Here is a 15,535-nt window from a genome sequence, read left to right as displayed (position 1 = left end):
TAGCCATTCACCTATCCAACTCACCAGTCTATCATCCAATCCCACCTGCTTCAATTTAGTGACCAGCTTATGGTGTGGCAATCTATCAAAAACATTTGCAAAATCTAAATATACCACTGTATACACATCTCCCTTGTCGAATACCTGTTTAATTCCTCATCACTTTCCCCAGTTTTGCATAATCTACAAACAGCTGTACACCAGTTAAGCCTATCCAATATCATTAATGTACAAACTAAAAAATCATCTTGTTACAGTACATAAGTTAGCAAAACATGACTTCACTTTAACAAACTCATGATGACAAGCACAAAAGATACCAATGTTACAACCCACTTTGGTATCCTAGATCTCACAACCTTTTCAAAGCCTTCACTATAACTACAGATAAGGCTAAGTAACAAATGATAGGCCTATCACCACCTTTGTAAAGTGGAACAATATTGTCTTCCTTCCACTCCTCAGGGACTCAGAGTAGGTTTTTTGCAATGAAAGTGTTTGGTCAGTGCAACTCTCTGCCTGACATTGTAGTGGATGCAGATACATTGAATGAGTTTAAAGCACAGTTTGTTGTTTGAAGCACAATAGGTATTGCATGAATGGTGGTTTTTGTAGGCCTTCCACAGTGTCTCTGACTCCATTGAGATGCCCAAGAAAATAATAATATATCTACTTTATTTAGTTAAACTTTTCCCTGCTTAGTCACCTCCTAAATGTAATTACTTTATGATTGCTTTTACCAACTAATGGCAGTGTTGATATGTCATTCACAACTGTGTCCTATAAGACTATTACCACATGTAACATTCTAAAACTTTGCAATGCCTTCCTCACTTGCTTTCTAAGAATTATGAAAGCATGCAAGAAAGTTTAAAAATTCACTCTTTTTATTCCCATATGTTATATTATGTTTCAATCTGTATTCACATAATTAGAATCCCCAGTTAGGATTGCCATCTTTTTATCCAGCCAGTTTGTCTAACTTGTCTTTAAGCAGCCAAGCCTGTAACAGCATCCTATTACATATGCTTTGGTGAGTTACATGACATCTTGATCACTCATTTCTGATGATAGGATGGAAGTTGTTTTGGAATAATCATATTTAGTTAAAACATTTTGGAATTCCCTGTTGAAATAATCAATGAAACTCTCATTAGGCAATAGGCATTGTAACAGCTGGTTTTTGACTTTTCTTATGTGAGGTAGGGATTTGATGTAGAAATAATCAGTGAAACCTTTGTGAAATTGATCACTGAAGCCAATAGACATCAGTTTTTTTCATACATCAGGTTCAAGTTTGAAAATGGTTGAATATAATTAACTGTATTTTGTTTATCTCAATCTCACACCAAATAGCTTCAAAGACATCACGTGTACTGCTATTTTTTCCATCTCCAGCTTAAACAGACATAATTCCTTTGCTATCAGTATTTCTAACAGTATTTCTCTTCCTCTTTTATTCTTCATATCTGACTGGAAGATTCTATATCCCTTCTCTAAGAAAGTAATCTCTGGAGAAATTAGCTGTCAGTGCTACACATTCAGCAGCCTTATTTCTGATGTTCCTTGCATTAGTGTACAAACATAAACTGTCTATGAACTCCTGAGTCATGCTAGTGCTGTTACTAGCTCATACTGCTCAGCCTTTCTGTCCATTGCTATATTCTCCTACATATGATCATTCTCAATCTATTTTAGGTCAACTTATATACACATCACACACACACTCTCTCTCTCTCTCTCTCACTCCACTATTGTTGCCATGTTACCTTTAGTCATCTATTGCCCTTTCTCATTATTCTCATTATTAAACTGTGTATTCTTTCACTCTGCCCTACAATAATCACCCTTTCTCATTTTGTGTCACAGCTTGCTTTTCATGCTGCTCTCTCTCTCTCTCTCTCTCATCCTCACTCATTTTATTTTGCTTCTCTGCATTCTTTCTTTCACCCAGTATTATTTTTCTAAGTTTCTAATATCAAATTGATATGAAGTGCAGCCCATATTTCTTAACTCTTTGACCCATAGGCTTCCCACCATTTGACACCAAGACTACCAATTTTCACTGGCTGTCCATATAAAGATATGATTAATACATATAGCAATTACACCATTCTTGTCTCTCTGACTGGCTGCTTTATCAGCCCTCTGGGTAATACTGGTAGACAGTCAGACTTAGAAACTAGCCTTTTGGATGTGGGTGTGCATGTGTATTAGGTATGTAGGGTTCATTTGTAATTATCTGGGTTTTACTACCTCACAGAATTTCATCATAGTGTTTTTCTTTTCAGTATACTGGCTTCTCATAATTTAATGGTGACATAAATATAAGGAAGAAAATACCTAGAAAGAAAGTTGAATATACTTTTATTATTTTATTTCAGAATATAATATTTTCATAAATATTTATTATTGTAGATTGAGTTAGGGTCCGAATAGGCCAGTTTATCTGAGATACTTACTATAATTTAGTATTCTAATTTATTCTGAGCAGAGCATATTTTTGATTAGGTAATTTAAATGTATTTCCAGATAAGTGAAGTTGATTCTCCTGCATCATATGCTTTCCTAAAATTAAAACGTCCATTAACAGAACAACAACAACAACGCAGATACAATTATCATGGTGTAGAGAGGTTATTTGATCCAGAAGGTTATTGTTTATGCACTGGCATGCTAAGTTGGTTCCAAAGCTTGATGAATAGAGTATTAAGTGATATTGATCATTCAGAATTTTCAGATCTAGAAAAGGTAGATATTGATTTTTTGCCATGTTATATACAGTGATATATAGAAAAATCTGGTTAATGCTAGCATTGTTATTGTTATTTGTATAAATTATTCATATCTCAGCTAAGATACCATTGTTTAAAATCAACATGAATGACTTTGTTCATGAATATATCTCAAATATGCTACAGACAAAGGGTTTATGGATGGTAAATGAAGATAGCAAAAGCATGTATGAAAAGTATTTTCAAGAATGTTCCAAGAGTATTCAGCAGTTTGTATCATGTGGATAGAAAGGGCAGAAAGGAATGATTCTCACCTAGAGACAGCCTTGCTTGTGATAGCCTGAAGGTTATTAGCATGAAATTGAATATATATTAAGATATCTGATTATGTGTAATGTAGATAGTAATGATTGCAAAATATTTAGACAAGTTGGTTGGGCAAAGAAAAAAGATGATCAGAATGGAAATATGGATTGGATAGAATAGATAATATATGGAAGAGATGAGAATGAACGCTCCAGTTCCTTCAGGATAAGTAACTTAAGAAGCATCTCTTTTTCTGGGATGTATTCCCCTTCCACATACAAATTACTCTGGTGTTATGTTTTAAATAAGGGCTTCACACATGTAAGAGAAAACTAAATGGAATTTATAACTCCTATATATTTCACTCGATATGTCATGTATTTAGGGAGAAGGCAGAAGAACTGGTAGCAGCATTTAACTTAGAAATACAAGAACAAGTCATACAGCATTCATATAATATCACGTCTTGTTTTAAATAATGACTTCACACATGGAAAGGAAACTAACCTATTATTTAAAACCCTGTACTTTGTCTAACACATGCCTCTATTAAACATCTAGTTTTTAGACAACCAATCTGCTATCCATTTGACTAGCATCCAAATCCAGCTCTCTTAGTTTTCCATCCAGCAATTTGTCAAATCAAATGTTTGACAAAGTCCAAAAACACCACCATATATGAGTCCTCCTTGCTAGTATATTCATCATTTCAAACAGATTTCAAAACCAAGACCAATTAGATTTAATCTCTCTTGTGTAATTAGAGTAATTACACAAGAGAGAGAGATATTATATGCATCATAGAGAATTCTATGTATCTCTCAATCGAATCCTGCATACTATGATGCAGATATTTCTGATTTTTATTTATTTATTTATTATTATTTTTTTTATAGATATTTCTGAATCCCTATTCAGTTGATATATTTTATCACTTATGAAATGGCTAGCCCTGAAAAGTTCCAGTGTTATCTAATCCCTAGGTCACCTCTTGTACTAAATGTGTTATTGGATTACAGCTTTTTATGGAAGTAATTGACATTACAATTACTTCCATGTCTATTAGAATTGGTAAAAAGCATTGACAAAAAAGTATTTTAATTTTAAGTTTCATTTTAAAGTGTATTGTAAATATGGCTGTAAGAATGATTCATCCAGCTGGACAGAAGGAGAATGTGAGGATGGATATTAGAAAATCAAGGAGAGTGAAAAATTAATAGCGTTGTAGAAAAGGTAGTCCTGGATTGCACATATATGTTAATGATCAGTTTGAGATAGCAAGCAGAGATAATGAATGCTATATAGGCAAATCTGTGTGAGAAGGGGTGCAGTAATTATATGAATATGTTGGATGAATTTTAGGGATGGGTGGAATTATTTGAATGAGTTTGGTATATAGGTATTCCTTGCATTAATGCAGCAAAATGAATTGTGACAATCCCTTTATATACGTAGGAAGAGTTTTAATTAGCGCACCTTTAAATTTACTATGCAGAAACATGCAGGCCTTGAGAAGGGTTTCCTGGCCTAGAGAAAGAAAGTCGTAAGCATGATGACATTGATAATAACGCACTTGGTCATCCAAACTCTCTTAATGATCTGTGTGAGAATGTGAAAGTTTTATTTTTTGCACCAAATACGACATCATTGCTACAACCAGCCTATTTTCTTAAAAAAACATTCTCAAAGGCAGTAGAAACAACAACAGGAGAAAATGCGATTACACTCCAAGAATTTTGGAAAAATTTTAACATTAAACATGCAATTGAAAACATTCATGACTCGTGGGAGCAAGTGTCTTCAAGCTGCATGAGAGCTGTTTGGAAAAATCTTTTGCAAGAATGCCCTAATGACTTAGGTGGTTTTCAAAATCCTGTGAACGATGTGGTTGAAGAAATCATTGCATTTGGTGAAGACCTTGGTTTTGATGGGATCAGAAGATGTTAAAGAATTATTGGATTCAAATTTAAAAGATTTCAGTGACAACAATCGTCTTGAAATTGACCAACAACTCGCATATGAAGACAACAAACAAATGATGTGAAGATGAGGTTCCAAAGGAGATAACAATCACAGACCTGGATAGAATATTTCGCATTTTAGAATTACACTTAAGAAGCAAGTAATAGATACAGATGTTAATCGAAGAATGGTTGTTTGCCGAAGTCTAGAGAGTCATTTTGCTTGTTATTGTAGCCATTATGCTGATAAGAAAAAAAACGAAAGCTGTAGATACAGATGTTAATCGAAGAATGGTTGTTTGCCGAAGTCTAGAGAGTCATTTTGCTTGTTATTGTAGCCATTATGCTGATAAGAAAAAAAACGAAAGCTGTTGAAACGGCTCTTGATAACTGTTTTTTTTATTAAAAATTGCTAATAACTAATGTAAGTTTCTTATACCTCTTAATAACTAATATTAAGAGGTATAAGCATTTATTTAACATTTAGTTTGCATTCATTTTATGGATAGATATAAAGGTGCAGGATAGTGAAATAAATGAAAGGATGAGTAGTGAGTGGATAGTGAAAAGCTGTGCGAGACCAGTAGGAGGAATGACAATGGGAGATTGGGTATTCAAAATAATGAAACAGGATAGTCGGGGGGGGTGACAGAATGCCAGAGGAGCATGGGCACTAATAAAAACAGTAAATGTGTGTGTGTGTGAGAGAGAGAGAGGATTTTCTAGAATGCATAGGGATTTGGATAAACAGGATAGGGATTTGTGATAAGGGAGAGGTCAGAATCTAGCGTACAGGAATCACAATTAAAATTTGAATAAATGGAATAATTTACAAATCTACAAATAAAGTACACTTGCCATTTGTAAACAACAAATGTATCAGAAAAATAAGGGAAAATAATTTGTTGCACTGATTCAGTTGATTTGTTCAAAAATCATTTGTACAAGTGAGATGTTGGTTGATGAGTGTGTGTCTGTGTGTAGATGGAGAAGTATAGTGCTCTCTGAGAGGATAGCAGAGAAGGAAGTGCTGCTGCTAATACAACTGCACTTTCTGTACATTCATTTTATGTATAAAGTGAAGTTGAGTTAGGATGATATGTTTAGTGGATGTTATAAGTTTGATAAAAAAAAGAAAAATAAATGTTTAGACAAATTGGTTTGGCTGATAAGAGAAGGTTGATCAATATCATCATCACAAACCATGGGCATACTCTCCATTGGTGTCCAATGCCTCCACTATCTTCTTCCACCTTTCTTGCCAGTGCATAGTATCACAGTTTCTTTAACCCCATTCCATCCAGTCCTTTATGTCATCTATCCATTCTCTGTATGGTCTACCTTTTCTGTTTACACCATCTGTAATACCAAACATGAATGTCTTTATCTTCCAATCCTCGCTTATTCTGCAGATGTGTCCAAATAATTGCAGCTTCCATTGTATAATCTTCTGCATTAAATTCTCCTTTGGTTGTATCTTCCAATAGAGCTCTTCATTTGTGATTTTTTGTATCCATCCTATTCTTAGAATCTTCCTGTAACAAGTTCTTTCAAATGCCAAATTTATTTTTCTTGATTCCTTATTTATTACCCATGTTTCAGATCTATACAGTACATGCTAAAGATGCATGTTTGTAGTACTCTTAATTTCGTTTGCAGGCTGATTGCTTTACTTTTCCAGATGTTATCCATGGCCTTCAGATTTGTTCTTCTCTTTACAAAAGTGATATTCTTCCCTTTACAATCCTGATTCTAGTACTGCTAATGTCACTTTCTGGTCGATGCTGTCAAATGCTTTCTGAAAATCAACGAAGCAAGTATATATGTTTTTGTTTTTTCTCCTGGCTTTCTCCGCTATTAACCGCATTATCAAAATCTGTTTAATTGTACTTCTATCTTTCCTAAATCCTGCTTGCTCATCTGCAAAGTATGCTTCCAATGGTGTTCTCAATCTTTCTGTCATCATCATCATCACCTTACCAAGGTGACTTGTCAAAGCAATTGTTCTATAATTTTTACATTCTAGCCTATTTCCTTTCTTGTATAATGTCACTAATATCAATTTCACCCACTCCTCTGGCATTTTCCCTTCCTTCCATACCATATTACATAGTTGGTGCATTTCAGTAACAATACTTTCGCAACCATATTTAATCCTTTCCCCAGTAATGTTATCATTACCAGGATTCTTGTGTTTTACCATCCTATTGCTTTTTCTACCTCTCCTCTTAAAATGTCCATGTCATACTCATTACCTGGTGGCAATATCTGCTTCAATTCTTCAATCAGTTTCCCCAACTCCATCTAAATCTAGTTTTTCATTATATAGCTCACTGCATTATCTTGTCCACCAGTGTACAATTTTATCTTTATTCATCAATATTTTGCCTTTTTCATCTTTAATTGTGAGCTGTTTTGGTTGCCACCTACTATTAATGGTTGTAATCATTTTGTACACCACCCTAGTTTTGTGCTTTCCATTATTGCATTGAGCTTCTAACCATTTCATCTTATCCATTCTGACTGCTTTTTTCACCTCATTACACTTTCTTCTATATTGCTCCTCTATTTGTTCTGATGTATTCCTTCTAATCCTCTTCTTCTGGTGCCATTTCTTCACTGCATCTTCTATTGCCTTCATTACTCCTTTCACTCTTAGATTCAAATTTTTTTCTCTTATCCACACTTTTCAGTTTCTCCCCTAACACTGTCCTGTACCTTCTTCCTATTTCTGCTTCACTTATTCTTGCTGTATGCTTGTTTTCATTTCTGATGATAGGATTTATATTTTCTTTCTAATTTCAACTTGATGTTTGTAATCACTAAGTTATGATCCAAATCTTTATCCACGCCCTGAAAAGTTTGACACTGCTGTACTGATGTTCCATCTTCTTTTAATCGTAATCATATTCATCATGTTCTTGGTTTTCCTATCATTCAATCACTACGTCCATTTTCTACAATCCTTTTGCTGGAATCTTGTGTTACAAATCATCATCACGTGGCCCACAGGAAATTCTAACATTTTCTCACCTCGTTCATTTCTTTCTCCAAAACCATATTTTCCCGTGACGCTTTCCCAACCCATTTTCTATTCCAACTTTGGCTTTCTAGTCTCTTTCAATAATTAGCATAAACCTTTTTTTGGTATTGTTTCTATTGTTTCTATCAGATCTTTGTAAAATAAATCAATATCCTCATCTGTGCTGTCAGATGTGGATGAATATTCATTTAATGACTGGTTTGTAGCCTAACAGTGCCTCTCTAGCTTTTTTGTTAAGAAGGAAGCCAACTCCTGCTTCATGCTTGGTGTCATGCCCTGACCATAGGACCTCGCATTCATTTAGCTCTCCTGATGATGTCCATCACATCTCTACCAGTCCTAGTATATCGCATTGATATCTCTTCATTTCCTCAGGAAGTAATTCTAGTTTTACTGACATCCAAGGTGTCCACACATTCCATGTCCCTACTGATAATAGTTCTGTTGGTTTCAGTTTCTGTTTTCTTTTGGTATCCCACTTTTTGATTCAATCCCGATCGTTCAATTGGTATTGGGGACCGTGTTCATCCAGGCGACATCCTAGTCAGCATGTTTTAACTGTTGATCATGTAGGCATAGGCATCATATAATAATTGTGTTTTTTCTTTATGGTCAAAGTATCAACACTCATCTGGCTGACCCTCATCCTTTTTTCCTGGTTTGGGATTGGCATGAGATCTTTAAGGATCCCATGGTGGAGTTGTTGATCATTATGAGTGATTTTAATTGTGAAAATGGAGATTGGAACAAAGCAAGTAATTGCTCAGAAGCAGTAAGAAAATTAGTCAGGTTATAATACAAGGCAAACAAAAATGAAGAATCTTGCATTAGATCACTGCATCAATGGAGTTATTGTGAATGAGGTGATGAATCTTCTTCCAGTTGATTTTCCCCTAACATAATCACCTGAGTAGAAGTGGGCCATATGGGGACTCCTGTATGCTAGAGAGAGAGAGAGAGAGAGAGAGAGAGAGAGAGGAGAATTGTAGAAGGACTAGAACACTCAGGAGGTAGCTTGGAGCAGTAACATGGGAGGTGGAATTAGGTAAAAAGGAGATCATTACTGCTTGAATACTTGCCAATGAATGTTGAAACAGTAACAGTGTATGTACGAATATATTCCACAGATGTTGAATAGAGTACACATAAAATAGATGAATGGTGAGGTTAAGCAGATAATCAGGAAGAAGGCATTATAGAACCTACATAAATTGTGTGGTGTAATCAGTAACATGAGAGTACAGGAACACTTTGCATAGTGCGGTTTTGAACAGTGCGAATTTTACTATAGCACAGTTTATAATTTTTAACAATTTTAATGGTAGTATGGTATGGTATGGTATACTGTATTGCATTACTGACATTTTGACTCTATGAAAACGATACCATGTAATTTACTAATAATAAATCAAACACTACTGTTTTTGGTGCCAAAAAGTCATGGTTTAAATATAAATTAATGATACCAAGAAATTATATACTTGGTTTAATCCTTTATCCAAGCATAAGCAAACAAAGTTTGAGCCTGAAGTATTTTCAGGGACTGGGGCAACTCGTATAAGGAAGCTAAGACTTTGCATCACTTGCCTTAGTATCCCATAATACAAAGCACATCTCCTTGTGAACATATATCATGCTGTGCATTATGGGAAGGGTTACTACCCAGACCAGTTTCAACCTTTATGGAGGTCTCTTCAGTGGGAGCCAGACCCAGAGGTGATACTAAGGTTGAGGTAATGCAGAATTCATATTTTCATATATGAGTTGTCAAAAGGTGTCACACCTTATTACTCTTGATTAGATCATGAACTTTAAACTTATTCAATTGTCTACACTCACAACACACTCAGGCAATGCAACGATGGTCTAGTTCCACTGCCGCCCCCATCTCCCATTCTATGAAATTCTCTTCCATGTCAACTTGATAACAACCCCTGACTAGCTTATATGTTTCAATCATATCCCCCCCTCATCTTCATCTTATTCACTAGGTTCTGCAACTTACATTCTCTCAATCTACCCTCATACTCCACATTCCAAAGACCACTGACCACCTTTATGAATCTTCTCTGGACCCTTTCCAGCATATCCTCATCACCATCAAAACCAGGTGACCAAATCTGTGCACAATAATCTATATGAGTCCTGATCATGGCCTTATACAATGATATCATAACCTCTTTATTTCTGCATGTCAAGGTCCTCTGCATCATTGCCATTATCTGGTGTGATGTCTTCACAACTTGTGCAATGCTATTTCTGAATTTCAGGTCCTTGTCCACCATTACTCCTAGATCTCTTATCTTCTCCACTTCCTTTAAAGATTACTCACCAAGTGTATACTCTGCATCCCATCATTGTTTACCAAGTCTCAGAACCTTACACTTTACAACATTGGACTGACAGTTCCACTTACCTGCCCATTCATGCAATCTTTTCAAGTCTTCTTGAATAGATTATATGAAATTGACCATAACATCTACTTGACTCTGCATTTCTCCCTCCAGTTTTACATCATCTGCAAACAGCTGCATATCACTAGTTAAACCTATCCCAATATCATTAAAATTGAACAGCAATGGGCCACAAAACTGACCCTTGTGGCACTCCACCAGTGACCTTTCTCTTATGGGAAACCACACCCCCACATACAACTTTCTGATATCTTTCTGACTGCCAGTCACTGTCCAACTCAGAAGTCTGTTATTCAGACCCATCTGTTTCAATTTATATAAAAGTTTGTTGTGTGGCAGTCTATCAAAAGCCTTTGCAAAATCTAAGTACATCACTGTATAATGCATCTCCCACTATCCAAGGTATTTGTCATCTTGTTATGGTACATAAATAAGCTAGTAAAACATGATTTCCCTTTAACAAAGCCATGCTGATAACCACAGGGAATACTGCTGTTATCAACCCATTTCTGTATCCTATTTCTCATCAATCTCTCCAGTACCTTCACCACAACTCCAGATATACAGACTGGCCTATAATTTGAAGCTACAGCCTTATCAACACCTTTATGCAGTGGAACAATTTTATCCTCCTTCCACTCCCTTGGAACCTGTGCTGTTGTAAGACTTATTAAACAGGCTTGCCAATGTTACTGCCAGTTCCCTGGAACATTCCCTTAAGATGTGTGGTGATATGTCATTAGATCCTATCGCCTTATTGACATCAATCTTATTCATTTCCTCAAATACCTCCTACTAACTCACAATTAAGCCATCCTCCTATGTCCTCGACACTTAAGTTCCTCATGATTCCTCTCTGATCAGGATGAAACATACTTATAAATTGATCCCATTGAAGTAGTTGAGATAGTTTCCCTCAACGATGTCCTCTGCAGCAGTTACCATTCTACTGCTTTCATCCCTTAACTTCATCTTACAATGATCATTCTTTTTTTCTACTTGTCACATATCTAAAAAACTCTCTAGTGTGCTTAAATATAAAGAGCCAACAGGCTTCATTTCGGCGATATAAACACTGTTTAAATTAAGGGGATATTAAATCCCACATTGTTACTGCCAGTTCCCTAGTGTTATTCTTTGACTAATTTGCCCATTTCTGTTCATACTCTACTTTTTTCCCCTTACTAACTGAGTCACTCTTCTGGTTTGTTCTTTATACTCTTCATGTAACTGATTATTACCATTATTCATCTTGTACTACCTTCGAAGTACAATGGAAATTGAAGTCCTGGATTTGCTGTGGAAAGGGATTAGAGAGAAGTATTCTTTTTGTAATTTTTTTAGGATATCAATTGCTGGATAATGTTTGGAGAATAAAATCTAATTCTTCTGTTAGTCTTCTTTCATATCTTATAATAGAGATCACCCTGATCTTCAGCATATGTATAATGCTCAATTTCTATGAAATATGGTGTAAAGAGGAGAAATGTAGGTAAAGACCTGTGTGGGTTGGCTTGCGGTACACATTGTAAGAAATGCTTTTGTCCACTTGTTTCGTAATTAAAATGAAAAAGTAGTTTCCCTTCATTCTAAAGTTAGATAAAGGAAATGGATGCACTATGATATTGTTGGATAAGTGGATGATTAACAGGCAGGTATCATAAAAGCAGATAGTATATGGTGTATGTGAATCTACCAGATTTAAGATGACTGTGATGTATCCAAGTATCAGTTCTTGGATCATTGTTGTTATCTGTACATTAATAACACTAGGACTAACAGGAGATTTTATTATTGACATCTGACCCAAATGGAGTCAAAGGACTTATCACAGGAGATCTAAACACTCTCATGCAAAAAAAAAAAAAAAAAAAAAAGGTAATCAAACCATGCTTTAAATCGATTCACAATTTCCACAATTTCTGGCAATGCATTACATTCACCAGTCACTCCACACAAAGAAGCTACTGCTCACACCCTTCTTATACAGCTTTTAGAGATGGCGTGTAGTTCTACCCTTGCCTCCCTCTATTTTATGAAACATCTCCTTCACATTAATCTGGTAAAGCCTGTCATCAATTTATATGACTCATTCATAATCCCCTCTTCTTCTTCTATTCACAAGGTTTTGTAAGTTACGTTCCCTCAGCTTTTCTTATATCTGACATTTCATAGACCTGACACTGGTTTAGTAAACCTTTTCGGGATCCTCTCCATTACATCCTCATCCCCCAGAAAACTAGGCAATCAGATCTGTGAACAGTAGTCCATATACAGCCTGATTAAAGCCTTATACAAGGGAACTATAGTCTCTTTGTTTTTGCATGTCAATGCTTTCTCATTATTGCCATAATCCCTTGTGATGTTCTCATCATTTTAGCAATGTGACTCCTATACTTCAGAGATGAAGTTTAAGAGTTACATTCACCATCACTCCCAGATCTCTCACCTCCTCCACCTCCTTCAAAATTTCTCCATTAATTGTATACTCTGCATACTAAACTTGTCTACCAATTTTCAAGACCATGCACTTTGCAACATTAAACTGATAGCTCCACCATTTGCCTACTCACACATAATCTGTTGAGATCCTCTTGCAATACCACAACATCTTCTCTACTTCTCATAGTTCTTCCTAACTTGACATCATCAGCAAACAGCTGCACATCTCCAGTTAAACTAGTCCCTATGTCATTAACATACAAGTTAAACAATAATAGCCCCACAACAGATTCCTGTAGCATTCCAATAGTGACCTTCCTCTTTTGGAATACACCCCATAATACACAACCTGCTGATCTGACAACCAATCATCTTTCAGCAATCTACTTACATATTACAAATTCACTCTTTAATCGAGTGAAGTTGTAATATGTAAGTAGATTGCTGAAAGATGACCTTTCCCCTTAACAAACCCATGCTGACTTCAAAAAGAATACTGCTGTTATCAACCCACTTCTGAATCTTAGACCTCACCAACTTCTCTCACCTCAAGAACAACTCTAGACACACAGATTAGCATATAATTTGTAGCTTCACCCCCCCCCCCCCCAATCTCCCCTTTAGACAGCTAGTCTCAGATAATAATAATATATATTTTCTTTCCAATACATTTGCCATCTTACTCTAATACATAAGCAGATTGCTAAAACACGTCCTCCCCTTACCAAATCCATGGTGACCACATACAGAATTCTGCTGTTATCAACTCTACATCCTAGCTTTTCCAGCCTCTCTAAACCTATCCAATCTATTGAATCCTCAGTCTTATAATTCCCTTTGTTATGTGGGACAATCTTACTAATGTCTAATATAATGAAATAGCACAAGGAATGAATTAAACAACAGTTTGATGTTATTTAATTCATTCCTTATTTAATTCATAAAGTTTAATGTTTCATATTTCATCTGTCACAGAGACACGTTCAGGGGATACAATATAAATGACACAAAGCAAAATTAATCTTAAGTGTTAAGACATAGCCAAGAAGGTACCCCTATGGATTTTAGTAGGAAGCCTAATTTTTAACTTGGAATGCATCTAAGAATTACTGTATACCATATTTTGGGAAGTTTAACACAGCCACACTGATTCTAGAAGCTATAGCTCTAGTCTACTAAGTCTCCCTTTGTTTGTTTGTGTCACTGTGATAGAGACAAAACATAAAACTGTATTTTAATATTCTTTGTGCTGTTTTCATTCCATTAAACATTCAATATGAATTGAATCATTCTAGCAAACACCTAATCTATAAACAACTTTACCCTCCTTCTACTACTTGGAGCTTGGGCCATTGCAAGATTTGTGTAAACAAATATGTTAACTCACAGAAATATTCCCTTAAAGCATGCACTTATATGTTATAGAGTCATGCCTTATTAATGTAACAGTTTATTTAATTCTCATTTACCTTCTGTTAGCTACTCACCTGTCCCTCTGCCATTCCCTCCTTACTTGAGTTCTACATGATATCACACTTACCAGGATAATACTTGGACAAATTATAATTTGTCAAAATATTAATGAATGATTATTCATTATTATTTATTTATTTATTTTTGTTATAATATCAGTCTCATGAATGAGATGTTGCAGAACCTGTTGCATATTAGGAGTATTAGGAACAAGAAGGAAGAGTTTTTGGCCATGGTTGGCACTTCCAGGCCACAGGTTGTCGGTATTAGTGAAACATGGCTGACAGAAGATGATAAAGCTAGTGGGATTGAATGCGATGGGTATAGCGTGTTCAGGAGTGACAGGGTGAATAAAAAGGGGGGAAGGAGTGTTATTGATGATAGCTGATGAGCTTCAGCCAAGGAGTATAGAAGTTGAACTGCAGGATGGGGAAAAAAGCACATTTGAGGCTGTTTGGTGTGAGATACAATCTAGCAGAACAAAATATACAATTGGGTGCTGCTATAGACCGGGTGATGGAGTGGATGGTGGGAATAGTATGCATAAGCAAATAGAAGAAATGAATGGAAGGAGGGTAATTATTATGGGTGATTTCAATTATGGTAACATTGACTGGAAAGAGGAGAGGGCACATGGGAGGAAGGAATTGGATTTTATGCAGTTATTAAGGGACAACTATCTACGGCAACATGTATTGGAAAATACCAGGGGGCAGAGAGTGCTGGACCTAGTAATTGCAACTGAGAATGTAGCTGTAACGAACATGACCATGTTGCCACCAATTGGTGAGAGTGACCATAAGGTCATGACTTGGGAGGTGGCTAAAGGAGTCGAATTTACAATTAAGACAGGGTATATGTGGAATTACCGGGCTGGTAAGTATGACAAGCTTAGGTGTGTGCTTGGCTCAATGCCATGGCATGTAAAACTGCAAGGGCTGGATGTTGATGGTGCATGGGAGGTGGTTAAGAACTGTTTGCAGGCGGCAATGGTTGACTGTATACCAAGAGTCCGAATAATAAATCAGGTAGGGGTTAAATGGATGAATAACACTATTAAGCTTGAGCTGCAAAAAAAGAAACAATTGTGGAGGGAATTTAAGGAGAAGGGTGACCATCAGGTGCATGAACAGTATAAAGCTCAGGCCAGGATGGTAACAA

The 15,535-nt window shown here is 35.9% G+C and overlaps 1 protein-coding gene across 1 annotated transcript in view; it reads left to right on the top strand.

Annotated features, from left to right (window-relative positions):
- Positions 1-15,535, top strand: part of LOC150103704 (cyclic GMP-AMP synthase-like receptor) — a 91,810-nt gene that overhangs the window by 25,777 nt on the left and 50,498 nt on the right. Inside the window, exon 3 of the mRNA XM_090397100.1 lies at positions 2,533-2,751. Within this exon, the coding sequence (XP_090253226.1) occupies positions 2,533-2,751 (219 nt within the window). The remainder of the gene's footprint in view (positions 1-2,532; positions 2,752-15,535) is intronic.

Source organism: Typopeltis vanoorti, chromosome 8 (genome assembly GCF_054136105.1).
Source record: "Typopeltis vanoorti isolate ZY-2024b chromosome 8, IOZ_Tvanoo_1.0, whole genome shotgun sequence".
NCBI classification, from domain to species: Eukaryota; Metazoa; Arthropoda; class Arachnida; order Uropygi; family Thelyphonidae; genus Typopeltis; species Typopeltis vanoorti.
The sequence above is the reverse complement of the archived record's forward strand: the minus strand, read 5'-3'. Positions and strand labels throughout refer to the sequence as shown.